This window comes from Gadus chalcogrammus, chromosome 10 (genome assembly GCF_026213295.1).
Source record: "Gadus chalcogrammus isolate NIFS_2021 chromosome 10, NIFS_Gcha_1.0, whole genome shotgun sequence".
Taxonomy (NCBI): domain Eukaryota; kingdom Metazoa; phylum Chordata; class Actinopteri; order Gadiformes; family Gadidae; genus Gadus; species Gadus chalcogrammus.
The window spans coordinates 1,059,679-1,078,013 of record NC_079421.1 but is presented as its reverse complement, the minus strand read 5'-3'; the positions used below and the strand labels follow the sequence as shown (position 1 = coordinate 1,078,013).

At 47.0% G+C, this 18,335-nt stretch overlaps 1 protein-coding gene across 1 annotated transcript in view; it reads right to left on the bottom strand.

Annotated features, from left to right (window-relative positions):
• abca1b (ATP-binding cassette, sub-family A (ABC1), member 1B) overlaps positions 1 to 17,774 on the bottom strand; it is a 35,971-nt gene extending 18,197 nt beyond the window's left edge. Inside the window, exons 1-11 of the mRNA XM_056599919.1 lie at positions 17,471 to 17,774; positions 16,232 to 16,339; positions 15,005 to 15,098; positions 12,330 to 12,471; positions 11,879 to 11,997; positions 7,434 to 7,555; positions 6,337 to 6,540; positions 4,322 to 4,411; positions 1,372 to 1,612; positions 911 to 1,050; positions 155 to 271 (exon numbers count right to left, since the gene is read on the bottom strand). Coding sequence (XP_056455894.1) covers positions 155 to 271; positions 911 to 1,050; positions 1,372 to 1,612; positions 4,322 to 4,411; positions 6,337 to 6,540; positions 7,434 to 7,555; positions 11,879 to 11,997; positions 12,330 to 12,471; positions 15,005 to 15,098; positions 16,232 to 16,297 — 1,335 coding nt within the window. The 5' untranslated portion in view covers positions 16,298 to 16,339; positions 17,471 to 17,774. The remainder of the gene's footprint in view (positions 1 to 154; positions 272 to 910; positions 1,051 to 1,371; positions 1,613 to 4,321; positions 4,412 to 6,336; positions 6,541 to 7,433; positions 7,556 to 11,878; positions 11,998 to 12,329; positions 12,472 to 15,004; positions 15,099 to 16,231; positions 16,340 to 17,470) is intronic.
• Positions 17,775 to 18,335: the final 561 nt, after the last annotated feature.

Sequence of the window (18,335 nt, the reverse complement as noted above, 5' to 3'; positions counted from 1 at the left end):
GGGGAATGGGGACCTTGACTGCCTTCAGATATATTTCACCAATCCTTACCCCTTCCCCTTACCCCTTTAAAACAAGGGGGAGGGGGAAGGGGAAGGGGTAAGGGGTAGAAATGGGATTGGGCCTTAAAGGAGGAGGGAGGGGAGGCCGTCCTACCCGTAGGAAGTTCATCTCCTTGCCGTTCTCCAGGAAGGTCCACACTTTGGGCCTCATCTCCTCCCACATGCCGCCCAGGTCCCGGAACACGCCCAGCTCCTGGAAGGTTCTGTTGACCTGCGGGGGCGAGAGGTCCGGTCAATAGGAGGGCTTCACATGACGCCACACAACAGCCTACTTGAACTGGTATGCAGTTATTCTAGAATGTTGTGCGGCGTTCCGATATCCATACTTCCATGAGTACACTTAAACGTAGTACACTATCTGTACTCACTAAGTGCGCTGATTATCAGAGGTCAGTGTCGTATCAAATCAAATACTCTGTGGTGCACAAACCGGCAAACCCTGCAATAAACCTCCCGCTTTGAACGGGGAACTCTCTACGCCTAGCAGCTATAAAAAAGCTATAAATACAAAATGACTCCATTAATGCAGGCTATGTGTAAAACGCGCCGACGTTGGCTCAGCCTGGCTCCGCCCTCTTCCGCTACGTAGCCAAGATGGCTGCCGTTGAGTACGAAAAGTGTTCATCGACCCACACTCAGCGGTTTCGCCGTTATGAGTACACCGTCCGGGTCCTTTCAGTACACTTCCCTAACGCCCTACGACTGACTAAGTATAGTGAGCACTGACAGTGTGGAACACAGCACAGGTCATGAAGTACCGATGCATGGTCACCTTGAGGGTTCAAACCTTCCTATACCGAGTGTCTCTATGCAGGCCTATATCAACCGCTCTCGGTGGGGGCCAAGGTACCTCGTGGATGATCTTCTGGGTGGCGGGGGTGTGGGGGGTGTACAGGATCTTGCCCATCAGCAGGGGTTTGATGGCCTGCCACATCATCCGGGACATGGGGTTGGAGTCCATGCTCCTCATCAGGTTGTTACAGAAGGGAGCTGGGGGGGGAGACACAGGTGCATGATGGGATAACAGCGAGCGAGATATTTGGAGAAAAATCAAGATAAAAAAACAATACTGAATGCAGGAAAACTGGAATATTGTCAACAAGGGCTAGGTAGGAATTAAACAAATGTTGATATGACATTATAAGTGACAACATGTCAACGTCAGACACACTTTATGCATGTCAAGTCAAGCACGAATCCCTTAAAGTGATCCCCTCAGCTTTGTCCCAATAGAACACTCCCTTTGAAACACGATGTAATAACGACCCGTCTTGCTATGGACCCTTCATTGGTCGGCCCGGTGAGACTCACTGGAGGTGTTGTCGTACGCGGCGGCCAGGTCCTCCTCCGTGGTGTTGTGGTTCCCGAACAGCGCCTTGTAGTTGCTGTCCTCGTACCAGTTGAGGGACTTGATCTGCAGCCCGCCCCCCTCTGGGTGGCCGCACACGATCCGGGACACGGCCTGGTACATGGCGCTGGGCGACGACGTGGCGTTGTGCGTCAGGAAGATGATCTCGCTGCGCAGGTCCTTCCAGCTCTTCATGCTGGCCAGCTGGGGGAGGAGGAAGAGGAGGAGAGGAGGAGGAGGAAGAGGAGATCAGGGAGTGAGAGGGAGGGATCGGCTACTGGTCAGATTCTGCTTTGTTTTGGTTCTAGTAAGTTTGTTCAATAGTCGTGAATCAAGTTTTTTATTTCATATACTAGGTTATATATTTCTTTATTTGTACATTGAAGGACAAAATAGACACGACCCAATGACAAATACGTTTTGTCAATTACACCATAGAATATACACCAAAACAAACCTTTCACCGGTTAAAGAAAAGTTCACATAAGGATAAAGTTACTAAATCAACAATTTGCTAAGCAGCGGTGGGCATTGATGATACAAATATATGAACCCCTTTGTTTGGGAAAATGAATTCCCCCTTTGAGGTGAATACGCCTGCAGATCTCTACTTCCTCATAGTGCCTGATGTACAGTTTGGCAGTTCAGTGGATCCCGTGGCTCCAGACCCATCTGACCACATCAGCAAACTCCCCCCAACCGCTTCCATTTAGCCGCGCACGCTATCGTAGCGCACACATTCATAAGGCTACTGGGTTGTGGTGTTGTGTGTTTGTAGATGCTCCCCTGTGCAGTTTTGAAAGGCAAAGGAATTTAAAAGTGTGACGTTCCAAAGACTTATGATGTAGTTGTGTTCAAAGGAAAGTTGTGACCATCACACCACGGTTTAAAACGAAACGGGAATGAAATGGAATATGAAACAATGAACAAGCAGCCTTACACGTCTGGTTAACTTAGAACTAGAATGTTCTTGGCTAGATTTAGTGGCCCTCCACTCTTGACCCAAAAATGAGGAACGCTTGTAATCTTTCCAGGACAGCCACCAACCAACAGACAAGCTGAACGCTACATGTTTGTTGTTCATTCACCTCCTGGAGCTAACCAACAGGGCTAGCCCCAGTGCTGTTCTGGCTCAGCGTAATCCGCCGGCTAGCTTGTTTAGAAAGCCTGTGCTCTTTGTTCAGCTGTGCCCAGCGGTACGTCTCTCCCAGTAAATAAAGGAGGGGTCCTCAAAGAGGACACATGAGAGACTCCATGTCTTTACACGCCGTGCCAGGCAGACAGAGCGGGCCTTTTCCGTCCTCGCCCGACCGCGTCTCACGGTGTACATCACCAACCTCCACCAATCAACAGGCGCCCTTCCTCTCCCGACCCCGAACATGCCAGCGGTTCGTTGGCCGCTGGAGGCTAGCGAACCGCCAACGACTGAAGCGCTGATGGCTACAGAACAGCAGTACAACAGGCTTCTAAGAAGCTGCTGTAAATTCAGACCGAGTTCCTAGAGAACGGTGCGTTTGAATGCCAGGGGTAAGCTTCTGACCCGTCGGCTGCAGTTCCAGAAGCCAGAACTCGTTGGATTGAGGGAGAACAGAAACCCCTGACAAAGCCGTCATCAGCTTCAGAAAGGGTTCAGCAGGATTGCAACGATAGCATGTGTTCAACATAAATAGAGAGTCATCTAGTGCAAATCATCAAGGGGTGTTTTTGTTTCTACATACTCAACTTTCATACAGAAGTGGTGACCAAGAAATGAAAGCGGTCAGAGGTCACCCTCCATCTGGAGTTTTTTGCCATCACGAGGGGAGAATGACCGTTGGAACAGGCATCAGTGAAGGCTATCTGCCCGCTTGTTGCTAGCTCGAGAAAAGGTAATGGTTCTAGAACGGAAACCGTCTCAAAAAAGTAGAAGCAGCTAGCATGTGGCCGTGTTAAAAACAATTATATCTGTACCTCTTCAGGGATTCGTTCTCATTGCTGTGGCTGCTTTGACACCTGAATTTCCCTCTAGGATTTAATAAAGGTTTATATTAACCTAACTGTGATACATTGAGGCTAGGGTTAGGGTTAGGGATTGATGAGGAAGAACCAGAGACGTCTCTGGTCCTTCCTCATCAATCTGAAGTTGCAGTTCAATCTGGACAGAGTCATAGCCAACGTTTCTTCCTTATTTTGCAAACCCGCACCCGAGAATACCATTCAGCACCTGACCAGTCCCGCTATAAACTGATACCGACGCCCGACCCGCACCCGCACCCGACCCGCACCCGAGGAAAATTAACGCCAGTGAATTACACTGTCTGGTGTTTGGCGTGGTGCTTTAAATTGCTGTGCAAACAAATCACATCATCCACTGTGGACGGTTTTAGTTTACTCCTCTGCTCCATCTCCAGCACCGGGGAAGTCTCTCTCGCAATCGCAAAACCCGCGACCGACCCGCGCCGTTCAGGCGTCCGACCCGACCAGCACCCGCGCGTCCGACCAGTACACACGTTATTTTCCCCCCGTTTCATCGAAATTGCGCGGGTCACCCGTCGGGTACCCGAACCCGTGCAGGACCCTGGCCGAGATGACCCCCACTACGAGTCTTTACTTGTTGGGGAAGTACCAGAGACGTCCTTTAACTAAAGACGCAGTCTTTAGTTCATAATATCATCCGGAGGCGCACACAGCTTTTGGCGGTGATATTATATAGTGCATTATATTAAATAGATACCTATATATTACATAATATTATATTATTTAGATATAGAGCTCCGGGAGGGACGTATTCCTTTAAGCAAGGGAATTGGAATTACTGACATTGAACGACCATTCAATGACGAGAACAACCACCAGACTCGCTGTCAAAAGGAGGCCCTCCACAGCCTCTCGGGGCTCCTGTTCATCACGGGGGTTGATCCGAGTTGGGCCTACCTCCACTGCTAGGGATCCCATGCTTTCCAGGAGGCTGTTGGTCGCCGCGACAACCTGTCGGACGGCAATGGGGTCCGATTTAACGTCCCGCTGTAAACAACCGAAGAAAAGAGAAAAGGGAAAGAAATGTTTTTAGGGGGTCAGCAAACGTTGTGGTTCAAAAACATGCATTTCACAAATTGCTGATCGCCAAATCTAAAAGAAACCCAAGTTACTATCGGATTGGGTGCGAAAATATGTCTTATGTTGGAATAATGCATTTAAAATGTCCTTGTGGAAACACAAAAGACATGCAACGCTGCTGTCACCTTAAGAACTCTCTAGTAATCTCTGTCAATCACTCTTATGTTGATTTAAACTTTGATACCATTTAAATTTAGTAGGGGCAATAATAATGATAACAGTGATAACCTAGCCACCTCAGGACCTTGACCTTTACCATATAGCAGTAAAAGTGATGCATAATGAAACTGGATCAGGAATGACCATTAAAGAAACATGCCTAGTTAGATCACATGGCGCTAGAAACACGCTCTCCTGAGCTGGAGCCACACAAAGGCTCACCAGGGACACAATGGAAGGAGGCGTTGGAACCATTATTCTCCCGGCATATATTTTCCTTGCAGTACACCGGCTTAAGTTCTAATGGTCGAAAGTGTCTGGACCGGTTTACTTTACGGACGGCTGTAACTCGCTCCAGCAGAGGGAGAAAGGGGGAGGGATACAGAGAAAGAGAGTCAGAGAGGGACAGAGAGAGGCACATAAGGAGGTGACAGGGTTCTGCGAGTGAGAGAGAGAAACACTATAATTTCTCTGAGGTACGGAGACAAAGGGTAGGGCCTCCCCGGTTGGGACGGTGACGTGCAGCAGCGATCAAACATGCCCCGGGGCTACTGAAGCTGGGAGCAGGAAGCTGACACAGCTACATGTCGTAGCATGCCCCCGCCCGCCTACAGCCCTTGCCCGATTCCTCACACACAAACAGCCTGGCCTGACCTCACGCGCACACACACACACACACACACACACACACACACACACACACACACACACACACACACACACACACACACACACACACACACACACACACACACACACACACACACACACACACACACACACACACACACACACACACACGTTGGTTAAAGATAACAATAAAAGTTACGCTATATGAATACAACAATGTTTATGATCAGTAGCAACTATAACTTCTACGACTGAACACTTTGGTTCAGCCTTAAGGGACGTTTAACGGTAAACCTCATAGAGCTCTAACTGGACTGGGAGAGTACAACACATTTTGATACATGTCAAATCCCTTAGATAGTCAACAACAGAGCCAGAGACCAAGATAAGAGTTAGAGATAACGAAGAAGTTTATCGATTTAAGGTCCCAGGTCAGATAAAAAAAGCCAACAAGGGGTCGAACTTCATCCAAAATTAATTAAAAACAGATTAGGCCACTAAGAGGTCCTTCTTTCAAATACTATAGAAATAAGAGATACTATGCAAACTAACCAGGGCTGACTGATGTAGCCAACCACTCCAGTCCAGGTAGCTTGTATCAACAAACAGACTCATATTGTATCAAGAGCAGAAGTCCGCTAATGCAAATGGCTCCAAATGCGTTCATTTTCCCCGACAGTGAACCTTTCCATCCCATTGTATTGATGTCGGGTCGTGATATGCGACACGGGACGGGCGTTTATGCCTCCTACTAAACGAGTCCCACCTTGTGGTGAAAACGAGGTGCCCTACAGAGTGGGCCGTCATGTGACCTGTGTGAGGTCACTACGGGGTCAAATTTTTTTAGCTTATACAACAAGGAGGTCCTCGGGTCTTCCAGCTCCAACCTCTTAACGAACTTCAGGCAAACCTCAACCCATGTGACATGGCTAACTCGAGTCCCTGTTATGACTTTGGTACCAAAGGACGTTTCTTTGTGCGGCCATTCTTATTGATCCACATTCCTGCAGCTTCTAAATTCCGACCCTGAGCACAGAACTTACGCGGAGGAGCTTCAGGAGGTCCAGGCTGCCCACGAAGCGCTCCTCGATCACGTCCAGCCACTTGTCGGGGGTTCTGCAGATCATCTCCTGGATCCTCGACGCCAACCGGGGGTCGGCGATGACCACGAAGTCCTCCAGGTCGTGCTCGTCGCCGCTCTTGCGACACAGGCTCTTCAGGTGCACCCCGTAGCCCTTGAGCAGGACCTGGAGGATGGAGAACAGAAGACGGAGGGAAGGGAGGAGAATAGATTAGACGGACGGGTCCAAGTGTTTCCTGCGAACGTGAGTTTCGGGCGGAGCGTCGATAAGGGAATGTGATGATGCAATCATTATGGTGCATCGTTATAAAGTGCATTCGAGAGGACATCATGGTGTCACGTATAGATGGATATTAACGGGAGAACAGCAGGTGAAATGGTAAGATAACCAAATGGCCTCTGATGATCCTGGTGACTATAGCTGGGAGTGGGACTCAGGCTGCACTGCAAAGAGTTGTCGGTCATATTCCCAACCTCAATAATTTTCACACATCTCAAACCAACTCTGATTAGTCGGACAACCTGTAGAAACATGCGTCCTTCACTGTATTTCAAGAAGACTGTTGTTAGCAACCGTGCGCCTCTGTGTGTTTCCTTCTTCCTCCTATTATTTATTTATGATGTTTGGTTTGGCGTTTCATCGACGTACGAGTTCATACGGTTTGGGAATACCGTCACAGAAAATGTAGTATCTTATAATATCGTCTCTCAGTCTTCCGATGATCATGTCGTAATGTGTGAAACACCTTTCTGCAAAGTAAGGTGTGCTGTGTCGTCTAGTACGCACTTATTTCATGTCGTATTTAGCTATAGCACCTAGTTACGTAGCATCTTATCCTAGCTATCTTTGGTGCATACGGGGAATGGTTTAACCTTGCGATTGTTAGTGCTTTGCACTTGGTTCTATGAACATCCTTATTGTGCCGACAACCGATATATTATTTTCCTTTCTTATGACAAATGTACTTATTGTAAGTCGCTTTGGATAAATGCGTCTGCCAATTGCCCTTAATGTAAATGTAAAAGGAATGAGGGGATGAGTCACTACTGGCTGTTTACCCGCTCCAGGTTGACGTGGGCTTCCAGTATCCCCTGAGTGGCCTCCTCTCCAAGAGACAGTTTCTGGACCAGGAACGGGGACAGCGTGTTGTTGTCATGAAGGAAGTCCTTCACCTTGAAGCCTGGAGGATGGAGGGGAGAACAACCGAACACTTCAGCTTAACTCTCGACTGTGGAGTTTAAAGGACAGATGTACCTGGGGAGGTTAGCACAGAGAGAAACCCAATGCATGGTCACATTTGCAGTCCTTATATTCCCATTGTGTTCCCGGCGCATTTACTTTCTCATAGATCCAAACCATAGCTTGTGGGGCTCATTCCTAAAGGAGGCGCAAGTGCCCACTTGTTTGGTGAGAACAGACCAATGTTCATGCTCGGGTAGGGCCAAAGTGCACGAGGTGTGCATGAAACCGGGTTATACGACATCCCTGTGCTCGTACAGCTTTCTCCTTTGGGGGCACGCTGCATATTTTGGCAAGCAGGGCAGGGGCAAGACTAGAAGGAGCGACCCCCCCAATGAGAATCTATACCAACACAGCTGGCCATGCCCTCAACTCAGAGAGCTTTGAGTTTCATGATAATCCCGCCGGCTATATTTGATCCAAACCGGAGGTAGGTCAGATAGATAGGCATTAGAACATTGATGTAATGTTAAAAGTGCCCCATCTCATGGTCTTAATGTAATGAAGGAATAGTACAGCATTGTGATATCTCACACACACACACACACACACACACACACACACACACACACACACACACACACACACACACACACACACACACACACACACACACACACACACACACACACACACACACACACACACACACACACACACACACACCACATTCATTAAATGGGGAAAAATACATTGCAAGTCTAGATTTGTATAGACAATTCCGTTCAACCACAAACTAATCACTGACGTTGAAGGGGCTTTTAAACAAATTATCAGCCCACAAACCTATTTGCTGACTGGCCCACTTAGAATGAAACTGAATGAATGAATGTCATTGCCTTCCTTTGACCCTGGAGTCAGATGAAGAGGCCCCGTACGAGATACAAGTAACAACCTGCGGGCCCGTGAGCACACCGTCTGGTAAAGAAGGAACAGTAGGAGAAGGAGAAGAGAGCTACTTCCTTTCGATGTCATGTTTGTGGGGACCACTTCTGTTTTGGGGTCCTGGGTGAAGTGCCAGACCAAGGGACCCTTTCCCCAGGCTACCATTCTGAGGATTTTCTCAAGGGCCCCTATTTTATCCAGCAGCCGACCCAGAGGACTAACAATTGGTAGGCCGATCTAACCATCTTACATCTGGGGGAACTTCCCCACATTGCCCATCCCAACTTTTTCAAACAGGAAGCCATTGGGCCTGGAGCAAGCTTCCAAGGAATCAGTCAAATTCTTTCAATGAAAACATAGCTGAAGTACGTTGGTATGAACCATTAAGCCAACTAAAAGGGGTGTGTGTGTGTGTGTGTGTGTGTGTGTGTGTGTGTGTGTGTGTGTGTGTGTGTGTGAGAGAGTGAGAGTGAGAGTGAGAGTGAGAGTGAGAGAGAGAGAGAGAGAGAGGGGTTAACAGACAAAGGGCACTCAGGTAGACTCCTTCTTTGGTCTCTAAATCACCAGCAGGCTATCAGTCTCACAGCTCATTGGTAGTGTTTGTGAGTGCGTCTCTGTGTGTCCGGGGGAAAGAGAGGAACTCCACAATGGAATGGACACACACACACACACACACACACACACACACACACACACACACACACACACACACACACACACACACACACACACACACACACACACACACACACACACACACACACACACACACACACACACACACACACGAGAAGTGAATGTGGTGGCGGGGAGGAGGTAATAATACTCGTTCCCTTAAAAGACGCCTGCAGCCTTCAAGCGTCAAGCTGCCCTTGGGCAATTGAGGTAAATTGGCCCCCCACACCCCACTGGGCTAAAACGGCTTGCTGAAGCGGTAGCGACAGGTCATTAGCAGCTCGGATCTGCCAGTGATTTACGTCCACTGTAGACCCCCTACCCGGCGGGCTGAGGGGCCCAGTCGCGCCGCGCTACGTCGGCAGATGTCAGCAGACTTGATCCACGCTAACAGCGGCGTTAGGCAGAGCCCCTCCAGGGAGACGGAGGCAGGGGATTAAGGTCAGCCCAGGGGACGACCGAACACGCTGCAGCACATCAGCTCTGAGACACACACCTCCGTCTCCTCTGGCCCCCCCCCCCAGCCGGAAGGAACTGGTATAAGCCAGGAAGCGCCATGCTTGTACGCTTACGGATAGTTCACCTGAGGTAAGTGTTCCACTAAAGATCTATCTGTAAGTGCTACTATTGTAATGTACCCCTTTTTTAACATCATGGCAATTGTACCATTTGTAATAGTAATAAACTAAGGGAATGAATTCATTAATTATCAGAATTGTTTTACAAATGCGTATTTGTAAATATGCATTCATACTTTCTTTTTGTCTTTTATAATTAGTTGTAAACTTGATCAAATGTTTTGAAAAAAAGGTTCATGCTTCAAACTAATTGTTCTGCTTGGGTTCACGGCGGCGCGCTGGGTTCAACGTCTGGCGGCGGTGGCGGTGATGGGGGCATGACCGCTCGGCGCGCGCACGCCGACAATCTGTCCAGCTGCAGCGCAGCCATGCAGGGCCGCCCAGCGGGGGGCGGCTGGAGCGTTGTTCTCAAACCCAGTGACACCCAGCGGGGGGGGGCAGAGCCCTCCGCACCCCGCCGGAGAGAAGAACAACACTGGGCTGCAGGCTCCAGGAAAACGCCAGGGCTAAAAAACGTGCGCACTTCTTTTCTGCGGCGGCTTTTGGTGTGGCCCGTCTCCTTCCCCGTCCCCTCTCCTCCCCTGCCCGTGACGGGGGCTCCTGTAGGCTGGGGGTGTGAAGCACCGGGGATCGTAAAGCTGGGAGGCGTCGGGTGATGACGCTGGCTGACTTTCATGTGGAGCCTCCCAAGCAGTTGGAGACCAATCGCAACACAAGGTTCACCGAACGGAACATGCCTGGACACAAGTCGAACCAACTCCAGAAGACTATCCATTCATGAATGCATTCCCAATTGCTCATGACTCTTCGTTTACAAAAGCCTCAGAGGGAAATTACGGTATTCAAATAATGGAGTTCAATAAATCCCTTTGAGTGAATCAACTGCCTGCATGTGATATTGTAATTGGGCCGGTCATATCTGGTTTGCCATCGGAGGATTGTGTATTGTCAAAGTGCAACGTTGAACTGAACTCATATATCAGCTTGACCGGGCTGAACGGTAGATGATTAAATAAGACAGTAGGTGTCACCATCATCAACCTCTTTAAATTTCCAAGTGGCTTTCATGTTTAAAAAATTAGTCATTTCAGGACAATTAAAAATATTAGTAATTGAAATTGGTTGGAATTCCACCCGATATGGTCACGAAGGAGGAATGCATCCAGGAGTAATGAATACATGATTGGAGGGAGAGAAAAACAACCCAACGCTCTCTCACAACACAACCATGTCAAGGCCAACATTCCATTAAGGTAATATTATCCACCTGAAACATCTTGATAACTAAATAATCTATTCAGGGGTTAAAGAAGTTCAATAACCAACACATAACCACACCTCCACTGTAAAAAAACACACTGATTCTCCTATGAGTGGAACTAACACCAATAAAAACCTTATCCAGAACTACTGTTATCCGACAAACACCATCTTCAAATCTGGATCCTAACTCCCACCAGCTATACCAGCAGAAAGTCTCAACCAACTTCCCACGTCAAGAGCGAATAGCTTCGGGTCGTGTTGCACGACTGCAGCCCACCGGACGACCTGTAGAGACACGACAACGGGACGCGCTGCAGGTTGTGGGTGCCGACAAGCCTTTTTTCCTTCCAATCAGAAAAGATGGTGCCTCTACTGGCGAGCAACGGTACTGCCAAGGATTTCAAAGGTGAAACATAATTATAGAAATTGGATCGCATAGTTTGGAAATTAACGAGCTACAACCCAACACACCCCCCCTCCCTCCCCCTTCTCCTCTCCTCCTGAATGTCTCCATCTAGATCATTACTGGGAAGACGGAGGGAAAAGAGGTGGAGGCTAGACAAGTTGGGACCGGCAGCCCCCCGCAACAAGAAACACAACTTAAAGCTGACATAGGCTTCTCCAAGCTCCTTCAAAGTAAGCTCAAGAGTAGTGGAAATATTTGCATATTATGAAGGATATAAATGACATTGGTATAACAGTACCAGGTCCGTTTTTGGTCCAAATCCGTTGATTTTCATAATGCTTATCATTTTTATCAAAATGATGTTTCTGTAGATCAACAAATATAATGGTGCCAAGACAGTAATGTTGGAGGGGACTGCGAGGACGTCACCCCGTCTCCATTCGGGTCGCCCTTCTACCTGGTGTAGTAGCTTGCAGAGTCTGTAGGGCCTTGGCCAGCTCCTTGAAGCCGTCCAGGTTCTTGTCATTCTGGCTGTACAGCAGAATCTTTTTGGAGTCGGAGAACAGCCTGGAAATTCTGTCGAGAAGACATCCAAAAGCTGAGGTTAAAACGTGGCCTTCTAGAAGCCTTGCTGCCTTAAATATACCCTGCAACAACATGCATGACCATGCAACACAGATTTCCAATGATACAATATTTCTCAATTTGATGAACAAAGTGGACCCATTAATCTATTGATTAATGAAATCCATCTACCAACCCCTGAACTGTCACTACTTACCCAACTCATTTATTTTACCCATACGATGAAATGAAATGAAAATGACTGGGATAACCTCAATATCTATATCATCAATATCTAATATCATGATGCCCTCAAAGCCCAGAACCGGACCAAGCCGACTCACATGGAGTCGTTGAAGTTGCCCACCACCCCTGGAGACTCCCCGGGCGTGGGGTGCCGGAAGCAGGGGTTGTTGGCGTTGCAAATGATTCCCTGCATCCATGGTAGTATCCCTGCCGAGGGCATGGCCTTGTTGGGAAAGTGACCTGGAAGCAGTAGAACAGTTAAAATGACCTGGAAAACCAACGTGGAAAAGACCAGAACGAGTGTCTTTGGAATTGTGAAAATGTAGATTTGTTTGTTATAGTTTTTATAGTTTTGCGTAAAGGGTCCAACAACAAATTACAATTTGCTCTAGTCATCTCTAGTTCGTGTTAGCAACAAGGTGTCGAATAAGGTTACATGACTGAACAAACCGTTATTACCAATAAAAGCAAATCACAACAGAGTCGCTTTGTTAAGCATCATTATAAAATGACCTCCCCCTTAGCTGGCAAACCTTTATCAATGTGGCGCATACATTCACGATAACCTCTGTTGCAGCGGAACAGTTCATGACTGAGATTGGCAGACGATAGCGCTGAAGACCTCGCTCCCCTTCCCCTCCATCCAACACAGACACATTTCACATCCCCTTTTTATTGGGTAATGTAATTCCGTGCAGCAGCTACTGCGTTGCTGCTGGGCCCTGCCTGAAACCCCATAATGGGTTCTACTCTGCGTTACCATCGAGTGGCTCCCAAGAGGCCCACCTGGCTGGACGCGGGCCGATAGCCTAGCATGTCCCCTAGCATACGTAGTCTAGCCTGCATCCGAGTCTCGACCCTAGTGTCGTAGTAAGGGGTTTTCACTTCTGCCTTTTGTGCGCGTGTGCACACGCGTGTGAGTGAGCGTGTGTGTGGAGCGGGGGGGGGGGGTCTGGATTGCTCAACTAGTAGGGAACCTTTGCCCCAACAAACATCTCCTCTCCCAGCACAGCAACTTCCGAACAGGCTATCAGCAGCCCTGTCCGGACTGCCAACCAGCTCAGCGCTGAGCAGAGGAGTGATAAGATAGTGTTACATACGTACGGGGCGCGTACGGCCCACAGCTGCTCCAGCTCGATCAATGGGAAGGTTTATGACATAATAGGGTCCCAGACTAGGATGAACTGCTTTAGGCTGGATTGTTTACGACAACGTTTTCTACCTCCCTTGGGCTGAGGTCAGGAGGTGGCCAGCGTTGATAAATGCAGAGAATTCAGAGAAATACAACTTTTTGGAAAACTGTGTTGTGATGGCGCCCTTCCGCCCGCCGCCTGTTATCTTTGGTCGCGTGGGCTGGATGGATCAGACCTTTGTTAACTCGCTGCATGTGTGTGTATGGTCTGCGTGTGAGTCTCTGGGCGTGTTGGGCACATAAGGAGACCCGTTGCGACATGTCCGTGGCCCACACGCTCTATGAATCACCGCAGAGCAGAAGTATTGTCTGTCAAAGCGATGGTCTCTCACTCACTCACACACACACACACGCTCTCACTCCAAAAACAGGGAGACTTCCAAAAACTGACAAAAACGACCATTTCATGGCCGAGATTATGGTCGCTCACTTAACATTTTTAGAACATGACCCGACTAACCAAAAATGACCCCATGGCATGGGGCTTTTTTGGGGGGGAAAACCAAGATAACATCATGACAATCATTACAAAAACCAAAAACAGTACATAATAATACGAGACTAGGTTATCTTAATGTTTAAGATGAAAAACCTTATAGGTAAGCCCCTAGTCCCAGTGAAAATGTGTCGGGAAAGCAACAGCAAAGTCAATTTAAATGAATAGGAAAAGTTCAAAGTCAAACCAGGCCATCCTCCCTGCTAGTTGTAGCACGTTACTGATCAGGGCTAGAAGGGCCGATCTCTCACTCTAGATGACGATACGGGTTTATATAAAGAGTTCCTGGCCCTGCCTGGGTACTCTTTGACCTGGACTACATGCTACTTACACATCCCTGATAATGAGATTGCAATGAGCCATAAAGGCCTCTGATAAAATCCAGAATTACCAATAAAACCATAACTGGCACAAATGATATTTCTCAGGTGTAAGAATTGATAGGCTCTTAGAATCGCTTGGCCAAGCGTTGAACCCAACCCCGTCCAATCACAAAGTTCGATCTCCTAAACTATGATCCCACTCTCGTACGCCACTACCTACTCTCCACAAACCTGTTTCCTCAGTTTGTGTAGCAGTGTAAGGGTTACAGATATTACAGCGTCAGCAACATACATCTGATAAAAAACAACATTATCTTGCACAGCTGGACTTTCTCCAGGGCATTGATTAGCTCAACGGCAGGAAAGAAACAAATCAATCCTTCCATGGTGTGGTAGAAGTCAGCAGTAAGGGTGAATGTGGTCAGACGTAATGGTGGAAGGGGTCAGACGTAATGCTAAACGGGGGTAGATGTACTGGTGAAAGATGTCAGAAGTAATGGTGAATGCCACAAGTCTGCCAATAATCTGATGGTGCCGTTCACCTCTCAACTAAAACAGCTGCTTCATTTGAAAGTCAATGGGCTAGCCACCCAAGCATCACAATAGACATCTTTCATTGTGATGCATACGCGAGCTTAAGTGTCCTAACGCAGAGTGTATGCTAATAGTGCGTTTGTATGTGCATGGTCAGGAAGGACATGCGCGAGGGATAAAAGTCCATGCAATGTTCTGACGACCATCTCATCCCGTGCGTGGACTCACATTCATTCTGCTCGTACGGAGGATAGCTGATTCTGACGGCGATTAAAATGAAGAAGACCAGCAGTGGCCATATCACCTCGATCAGCAGCTGGAGCTGAAAGACAAGAAGGGAGAGGACGGTTTAAAAGGACGCACGCTGTGTTTCAAACACCCCAACAGGTTGAGATGCGCTTAGCAAAGCATCCCCTGTGTATTCATTTCCGGCCGCGTACGTTCAGATTCAGTCATCAATCCTGGGGGAAACTGTATTGTTATGTTGCACATGTTGGTCATTCCTTTGCTTTACATAATTAAAATGGTTAATTTTATTGTTTTTTTATTCAAAATGGTATTGTGTTGCGTGTGTGTTGTCCAAAACAAGTTTGGCACTGGTGTATTATTTAGTAGGGTGAATTTGCATTTGAGTGAAAACCAAAAAGATCCATCTTTCGAACAGATCTTTTAAGATCCCTCTCCTCGTCCCCCCACCCCTGGAACGCTGATCCTTTTATAAGCGCGTCTTCATTCATAATGTATGGCCGTGGTGGGAATCGATGCTAACAGACCAGAATTCACAATAACCACTGCAACATGGCTGCCTAAGGATCCATACCCCACACCCTCCCCCACCACAGCCCGTCAGACACATTGCTGATCAAGCTGATCAAGCATTCATGAAGTAAATCTTTCTCAATCTCAGAAGACAATCTGTAGGCAACGCTGTTGCTGTAACCTTTGGCCTTCAGTGATTGGTTTATAAAAACCCTTTGTCGTGTGACCCTAAAGGTATACTCAGGTATACACTACACGTGTAAATATGTGGCGTAAATTAATCGAATTAATTTAAAACAACCCATTAATGTGGACGAAACTTAGAGAGCCTAAATTAAGTCAAATATTTGTATTTATGCACAAATATTTACACACGCAGCTGACTAATAAAACGTATCCAAAAACAGCCAAGATCAACAGCCTGGATATTCAAAGCAACCCCAACCCTTTAACATGACACATCCCCATTAAAAAAATCCCCATTAATTCATAAGCATTCAACTTATTTAATAAAACTAAAATAATCGTTTTTAAAGAGTTAGGTATAAACAGAACCACTTCAGAAGTCTTCATCTATTGTTGGAGATGTCAACCAGTCTGTGAGCAAAGTAAAATACGAACAACAATATTATCTACTGAAGAGAGAAAACAAAAAGCAGATAAATAACGACACATTTGTGCATATTATTCACTCACGGTTTGTCTTCTTCTGTAGGTGAAGTTCTTCCAGAGAAGCAAGCCCAGCTGAGTAAGGACGGACATTTCTGCCCCTCGGACAGACTTCCACTCCGCGGCGGTTCTCAACTGGAAATGACAGGAGGACACGACGCGAGCCGCGGGTAAAAGGTTGAGCGCAACAGACAGAGTACAGATCAAAGGTACTGCGGTCAAGGGTCATATAGGCAACACTATATTTCTTCTCGAGCACGACGGCGCTCCCCGTCTCAAACGAGATCTTGTGTGCGTGTGTTAGAGGTGTTGCAGAAGCTATCACACAAAGGTGCATAAGAGCAACACTTTGGTCTGCGGTCTACCGATGCAGAGGTGCATTTGAGGGGGGTCGGTTATATACCGTGAAACGGTGTGAAAAGGGGGTAATAGGAAAGGAGAGTGGGGGGGGGGGGGTCCATTGTTTTCCTGAAAAACGCCCCCACTCCCCTCGCACACCCATTCTACCGTTTTAAACAAGTTTAGAGGTAATGATTGCATTTACTTGCCTTATCATGCGTGTTTCTTTGATCACTGAATCAAAGACCAGACACACCGTAGTAGGGATTAAGTTGCAGCGATGTAGTCTACACTAGGCTACTTATTAAAGATGAGCAGCATGAAGTTGGTGCGGCATGAATGCTGATGACAAACAGTTGCCTCTGCATTTTAGTTATAAAAGTACGGATGTGATGATTCTACTTTAAATCCAAGGAAAACACACATGCGCGCGCCCTAGTGGCTTATAATAAAACACATGTGCCTTATATACTTCACTGTTCTACGCACGCCTATTGTAACGCAGGTATCCGTAAGGGAACACCAGACCGACATTAAAGTGCTGTTCCCTGGGGTTTAGTCTGGAAAATTTTAGTGTGACCACCACCCATGTAAACATTCAATACTTACAGCTCCAGGCTTATTTTGGTTTGTTGGTTGGTTTCACGCGAATCATAAAACGTCCTTGGACTTATGGATATGAGATTTAATCATAGCGTTTGATAATGAATGAAAAAACACGACTATATCCCCGATGCCTCACAAAAGTGAAGTGATGTTTCCATGTTTGCAACAACATGCATTCCGAGTAATACAATTAGCCATTTTAGTCGGGGCTACTACTGCGCATAATTCAACGGAGGTGACAAGACGTTTAACAAAGATACTACTACGAAAAACAACAACATTGTACAACTTAACTTAAAAAAAACATCAGGTGGGCCATACCTTTTCTTTTGTCGGCGGATCTTCCTCAATCCCTGCGTTGTTAAATCCTCAGTGTTGGCCAGCGGTTATCATCCAGTGGTGGAGAACAAGCTCTCGCAACGGCGGGGAGGCAACTGTTGTAGGATCAGGGCTTTTATATTGGTTAAGATTTTTACCTACATCCGCCCTGAGAAGCTGGGGTTACTGCCGGTCGCTGAATTCGATTGCAGGCCGGTGTTCTTGGACCCCCTGGTGGAGCATATGGAGTGTCCAAACATCTCTCTATGATAACCACTACAACATCTGGAACCGGTGCACCGTCCATTTGTCCCATTTGATGCCCGCAGGGTAGAATCTGCAATTATCAGTCCTCTGGGGACCTTGAACCATCACAGGAATGCGTCCTGGAAGTTGCCGTAGTTAGCGGGAAAAGAGATTGCACAAACGCGCGCTTTGGACATTGTTGGTAGCCTACTCATTTTGTTCACTTAAGGATAGAATTAGGCTTATTTATTTTTCAGACTCAAAGCGAGTCGCTTCTACCCTTAAGACAATGTCCTACTTACACAACCCATGTTGCTGAAACTTGAAGTAATATGTACTGTTATAATATAAAATAGGCTATATAACATAATATAATTATTATATATAATAAAAAAGATATTGTTTGTTCTTAGCTAGCATGTCCATAAACTGAAATGGTCCATTTTGAGCATAGCTCATACGTATTTCCAGCAGAGGATAGCTGTAGGACTACTGGACAATAGAAGGAATTAAAGAGTTATTTAGATCAGGGGGAAATCAAATCTTTTTACTCTCATGGCTTGTAGACATTCAGTTTGTTTATATAACAATTGGATGAGTGTGCTACCATATTAAAGAGAGA